Here is a 6,927-nt window from a genome sequence, read left to right as displayed (position 1 = left end):
AAAAAAAAAGAATGGTACAGTGAACACCACATGCCCCCAACCTAGATTCTAATTATTAACACATCACATTTATCCATTTATTCATCTACCAGTCCATCTTATTTTTGAAGCATTTAAAGGTAAGAACACTTAATGTACCCCTAAACATAAGTGTGCATATTATTATTTACAGTATTTACATTTTCATGTGAAATTTACATGCACTAAAATGAATAAATCTTAAATGTACTCACCTGTAAATTTTGAAAAATACAAACTCTCATGTAACTAGATACTTTCAATTGAGAGACTTTCCTCATTTTTGAGATTGCTTTGGATATTTTTAGTTCTTTGCATAGCCATATAAATTTTAGAATCAGTTTGTCAGCTTCTACCAAAAAACCCTCATAGGATTATGATAGAGATTACATTGAATCTAAAGATCAATTTGGAAGAATTGACATCCTGTGATGTTTTGTAGTTTTCATTATAGAAGTTATCTTCCATACTTTATAAAATTTACTTCTACGTGTTTTATGATTTGAACACTATTATAAATAGTATTTTTCAAACTTAATTTTCTAGTAGTTGCTGTTTGTATAAAAAATGCAATTGATTTATTTGTATGTTGACTTTGTATTCTGTGATCTTGTTAAATTCATTTTATTAGTTCTTTTATTTTTTATTTGTAAACTAGAGGCCCGGTGCACAAAATTTGTGCACTTGGGGGATCCCTCAGCCCAGCCTGCGCCCTTTTGCAAACTAGGAGCCCTCAGGGAATATTTGACTGATGGCTTAGGCCTGCTCCCCATGGGGAGAGGGCCTAAGCCGGCAGTCAGACATCCTTAGTGCTGCCGCGGAGGCAGGAGAGTCTCCCTCCACCACCGCTGTGCTCACCAGCCTTGAGTCTGGCTTCTGGCTGAGCGGCACTTCCCCTGTGGGAGCGCACTGACCACCAGGGGGCAGCTCCTGCTTTGAGCATCTGCCCCCTGGTGGTCAGTGTGTGTCATAGCGACCAGTCATTCCACCGTTCAGTAGATTTGCATATTAGCCTTTCATTATATAGGATATTTAGGATATTGTGCATAAACAACCATGCCATCTGTGACTAGGGTTTTACTTCTTCATTTCTGATCTTTAGGCCTTCCCCCGCCTCCTTATCTAATCACCATCTAGGATCTCCAATAAAACATTAAATAGAAATGGTGGGAGTGGGTATGCTTACTTCCAATCTTGGGGAAAAGATTCAGTATTTTATTAAATATAATGTTAGCTGTAAAATTTTTGTAAATGTCTATCATATTGGGGACTTCAAGCCTTTCTTTTCTTTTGGTGGGCCATAACTGTGATCTGTTTAGTTCTCTTATTCTTAGGTGGGCTTCTTGCAGTTTGCCTCCCAGGCGTGTTGTCCAGGGGTCAGTCAGAGATTCGGGCAGAGTTTTTAGACAATTTGAATCTCCCCTCTGTCGCTCTCTTCTTTCCTGGGTGATATCCCTTCAATTTCCAACTGACATAGTAGCCCCAAACTGTGTCCTTGGATTCCTTATGCAAGCAAGACTGCACATTTCTATCCAAATTCCAGCTGATCTGGGAAAGCCTCCAAAATGGAAAACTCTTTCAGTACATTTTTTTTCTTTCAGATGTCCACTCTCTTCCAAATCTGTCTACTTCTAGTGACTCGCCAGTGTTTTCAGATAGTTGCTTTTTAATATAATTTTTCTAATGTTTTCAATTATTTCTTTGTGAGAAGTTTGGTCCAGTGTAAATGACTTCAGCATTATCAAACATGGAACCTACGTTTTTAAATAATGTGGTCAGAATAGCTCTTATAAGGAATGTGGAATTTAAGCAAAGATTTGAAAGAAGTGAGAAATTAACCAAAGTGACAGTTTTTATTTTTTTTTAAGGATTCAGGCAGACAGAGGAGAGCTAATCAAGGTGGGAAAAACCTGATATGTTAGATCGGGGTGGGGAACGTCCAACCCGCGGGCCACATAAGGCCCTCGAAATCATTTGGTCTGGCCCTGCCTAGGCATTGAGGATGAGTTAATTAAATGTTTGACCAAATATAACAGGCTAATTTTTAAGATAATAATTTTGTATGGCCAATGAATGATGTTATAAATATTCAAATGGCCGCTGGCAGAAAAAAAGGTTTCCCACCCCTGTTAGAGCAACAGTAAAAAGGTCAGGGTTTTGAGAATAGTGGTGTGAGCTGACATGCCTTTCAAAACTATAACGTCTGCTATTTTGTGAATAGATTGTATGGATGCAAGGATAGAAACGGAATTAATTAGGAGGCTGTTATTAGAATTCACAGGAGAGATAATGGCCTCTCAAACCAAAGCAGTATCAATGGACACAGTGAGAGCAGTGACATGCTCGGTATGTTACGAAGGAAGAGCCAACAGATTTTCCAGTTTATTGGATGTTGGATATCAAAGAAAGGGAGGTGTTCAGAATGATGCCAGGTTTTTTTGGCAAGTTGTACAAAAGGTGGAACTGTCATCAGCTGAGATGGAAAAGGCAATGGGTGGATCAGTTTAATATGACAAGGTTGTGCCCTAAAACGCTCACAATCATTAGTGAGAGATACAATTAAATAGCTAATGTGATCAACGAAATGAACTAACGTACTGAGAACTTTTTATAGCAGTTCTGTGGGAGAGCAGAGGAGAGAAAGTATTTCAACTTGTGATGAGCGAATAGGTAGCAATATATCCATGAATCGAAGCATTAATTTGACCTCATATCTCATTTGATGAGTTCATCCATTACCCAAGTTATGTTATTTTTCTTTCATATAGGAAACCATGATATTTTGGATTTCAGTGTGCTAGTGCTTCAGGGAAATGGCATGTGCGTGTGTGTTTAATATTTTCTTTTTTATGTCATTTGGGATGAAGCTTGGCATTAATGACTATTTTTAACACTAACCAAGCCCTTTTAATCTGTAATGCTAGAAATATTTAATGAAAGCCTATTTGTGAAAATATAGTAAAACATAAATTTAAATATGCAAGCTTATTGAGGCAAAGACTTATCATCTGGGTGTCCCCAGATCTCATTGGCATTGTTTTATTTTATAGACTTTTCCCGTACACCAGGCCAGCCACTCTGGCCCTGTACTTGTCTATTCTCTTACAGCAGTTAAGTGCAGCCATTGGTCAGGAGCATTTTTGAAGCAGGGGGTCCCGCGGGGGTGAGGCCGACGGAGTCCTAACAAAGCATGCCCGACTCCGGGGACCGGTTCAGTGACGCAGATCCAAGTTTATTGTGTGAGTGCAGCAACATATATAACATTCCAGACCAATCAGAAGTTTACAACATCCATAGGGCAACCAATAGTAGGAAAGATCAGGGTACTATGTAGGGGCTCTAGGAGGTCAGCTCAGGCGGGCGATGCCACTTCCTGGTGTGCCAAGGAAGCTTGTGCAGGCGGAGCGTACTCACGCCATTGCATCTGCCGCAGCACTGAGATAAATCTCCTGACACATTTTGTCTTACTATTTTTGTGTTAAGAAAAAGAAAAGAATAATGATTTATAAGTGATCTGGTTGTAGGTCCTCACATTTCATGTTCCATACCTCTAAATAAAAAAACAATTGTAAAATTAGACCAATTTTATTTACTTTTCAGATCATGTGGATGAGCGAACAGTATGCAATGGAATTGCCCCTGAAAAAGATGTAGATGGATTTCATATTATCAATATTGGAAGACTGTGCCTTGATCAGCATTCTCTCATACCTGCCACTGCCAGTGCTGTTTGGGAAATAATCAAAAGAACAGGTTGGTAATTTGTGGTCTACAGAACGTGGGTGCTAAGAGCCAAACTGAGAACTTGTGCATTGCCTTGATGGAACCCCTTCAATCCCACTGATTCTGCAGAAAGATAGAAAGTTCTGTAAGGCGAGGAATAATCCAAAATAAGATATACTGGGCTTACAGGTAACCGCTCTTGCATCTTGTAGGGAATTTTTTAATAGTAGGTTTGCCTCCCTACTTTTAATCTAAAAACAATGTATTTTCATGTACATTTTATAAAATGTATTATATTTTTCCTTACCTTTAAAACAGAATGTGCTGAATATATTTGAATCATCTGTAATGACCTAGGTTTTTATTACAAACATTTACCCTTGAATTGTGCTCTAAATGCCATTTGTAAATTGACCCCTACATCAGTGGTTCTCAACCTTCCTAATGCTGCGACCCTTTAATACAGTTCCTCATGTTGTGGTGACCCCCAACTATAAAATTATTTTCGTTGCTACTTCATAACTGTAATTTTGCTACTGTTATGAATCATAATGTAAATATCTGATATGCAGGATGTATTTTCATTGTTACAAATTGAACATAATTAAAGCATAGTGATTAATCACAAAAACAATATATAATTATATATGTGTTTTCCAATGGTCTTAGGCGACCCCTGTGAAAGGGTCGTTCGACCCCCAAAGGGCTCGCGACCCACAGGTTGAGAACCACTGCCCTACATTAACTGACCCCTAAGGCAATATCGTGTCAATTAGTGCAGAGGCAAACATCTCTGTACACCTGTGAGAGCTCCGCCAGCGTCACTTCCATTTCTGACAGCATCTCCTTTCTAATCTACTGTTTTCCAAATGGAAGAGAAAATTTCCAAAGGAAAGCAAATCCTAGAATTATACTCTGATAATGTTAGTATTTGAGAAAAAACAACACCCTTAATTCTAACTTCTTCATTTTACTTATGAGAAACTATGCCCCAAAGTGGTAAATAGTGTTAAATCTGCAAGTTTTATCTTTCATACCTCTTAAGTCCCTAAGTTTAGTGCTGCTCTCCTGTGAAGTAAAGTGCATGAGCTTTGTGGAAAATACTGCCCCCACTTTATTTTATTCCAGTTGTTCTCAATGAAACTTGACATTGTTGTACTTTACTTTGTAATTAGCAGTTAATATATTTAAGTCTGAGTACTTCTAACTCTTCATGTAAACCTTAATATTTAAAAAGCAATTTAATGGCAATTTGAAAATATTTGTGATTTTTTTCATGAGGACATAATCAGAGAGGAAGTGACAAATCCAAGAGGTATAAAATAAATATTTACAAATAATGAATGTGGACACATTATAGACAAGCCATACAGTAATTCAGATTCAATTAGAAAATTTTAAAGAATGTTTCAGTTGACTGTTCAAATGTGTATTTGCTTCTTGTTGATTATTTAAATCAAACTCTGTGTTTTAAGGAATTGAAACATTTGGGAAAAATGTGGTTGTGGCTGGAAGGTCCAAGAATGTAGGGATGCCCATTGCCATGCTTCTACACACTGATGGAGAACATGAACGACCAGGAGGTAGGTGGGACCTTTGAGATTCCATATACCTTTACAACTTTTTTACTTCTTAAATTAATAAAAGCTAGATATTTGAAATTGTGACTTAGTGTATTTGTAGGTTTTGCAAATGAAGGTGTCCTTTATTCCTCATCTAATGACATGAGCACATTGAAAGTGAGGAAAGGAGTTACTGGAAATATGTGGCCTCTTTGTTTCTATATTTTCTTTTGGCTATATATACTTTCTTCAGATCATTTACAATGTAGATATTAAGAAAAGTGGGAAGCCAGTAGCTACATAAAATCTCATGATAGACATCTGTACGCTCGCTCTCTCTCTCTCTCTCTCTCTCACACACACACACACGCACACACACACACACGTACAACAGCAATGTATAGATATATAGATTTCTTATTATTAACCTTAGAGAATTTCAGTTTCCTGATCTCTTATTTTAAAATACTTGTTTTAGGATCTGGTTTGACATAATGCATATGAAATAATTTTTTAAGCTACAAAGCCCTATGAAAAAGTAAGCCTGATGAGAATACATTACTTATCTAAAATGGTGAATGATAAAGATTTTAAAATATTGTTTTTCTTTCCTGGTTCTAAGGATTTAAATATTGCCACAAAGCAAAATGTGTATGTGGATCACAGTAAATTAGACCCTGAGAGTGACTCCAGGTAACTTTAAAAAGCCTTAGTTTTGAAAAGCAAAAAGCTCTTCAATAAGAAAGGCCAAATCTTGTGGCATGAACAATTTTCATGATAATTGTCTACAAAGTTACATTTTAGTTTTGCTATTCACTTCTAACTTAATCTATTCGGGCTTATCTATCTTTTCAGTATAATAAAATATTGATTCGTAGTTGCCTTTATGTGATAGTTTCTACATTAAGCAAGGTAAAACAACCAGGAAAGTTCACCTAGGTATACTATTTTTGTTGGAAAATCTTGCCCAAGAGCTAATAAGCAGTTTTTTCATTTTCAACATTTCATTTGACCTCATCAATAACATTACAATAACATAGCTAACATAACTGTTAAACTTGCACAGAACCTTCTCATAAACTATCTTATTTAGTTCTCAATAATTCTGGCATCCTATCTAATAAAAGAGTAATATGCAAATTAACCGTCACTCCCTCACTCAGACACAAAGATGGCGGCAGCCACGGAGCTGGAGTGAGCAGAGGCTTGGGTTGCCCCCAGCGATGGAGGAAGCCAAGCTTCCCACCTGCCCTGGACGGCCCTGAGCTCCACTCAAGGCTACAGAGTTTCAATTATAGAAGATAAATAAATCCCAGATACCTATTCCAGCTGGAGGTGGCCTCCACTCAAGGAGGGCCTTGGCAACCCAGGCTTCGAGCCAGACCAAGGCTACAAAGTTTCAATTATAGAAGTTAAATAAATCCCAGATACCTGCTTCTAGCCTGTGGGCGGGCCAGCCTGAAAACGGCCATCAGCCCCTCACCCAGGCTGGCCAGGCACCCCAGTGGGACCCCCACCCTGATCCGGGACACCCTTCAGGGCAAACCAGCTGGCCCCCATCCGTGCACCAGGCCTCTATCCTATATAATAAAAGGGTAATTTGCAAATTGACCCTAACAGCAGA

The 6,927-nt window shown here is 38.1% G+C and overlaps 1 protein-coding gene across 3 annotated transcripts in view; it reads left to right on the top strand.

Annotated features, from left to right (window-relative positions):
- Window positions 1-6,927, top strand: part of MTHFD2L (methylenetetrahydrofolate dehydrogenase (NADP+ dependent) 2-like) — a 98,654-nt gene that overhangs the window by 27,154 nt on the left and 64,573 nt on the right. For all 3 annotated transcript variants that reach the window (XM_005874815.2, XM_005874814.2, XM_014546595.1), the window contains 2 exons: window positions 3,619-3,771; window positions 5,217-5,324. In XM_005874815.2, the coding sequence (XP_005874877.1) occupies window positions 3,619-3,771; window positions 5,217-5,324 (261 nt within the window). The remainder of the gene's footprint in view (window positions 1-3,618; window positions 3,772-5,216; window positions 5,325-6,927) is intronic.

This window comes from Myotis brandtii, unplaced genomic scaffold, assembly GCF_000412655.1.
Source record: "Myotis brandtii unplaced genomic scaffold, ASM41265v1 scaffold453, whole genome shotgun sequence".
NCBI classification, from domain to species: domain Eukaryota; kingdom Metazoa; phylum Chordata; class Mammalia; order Chiroptera; family Vespertilionidae; genus Myotis; species Myotis brandtii.
This window is presented reverse-complemented; position numbering and strand designations above follow the sequence as displayed.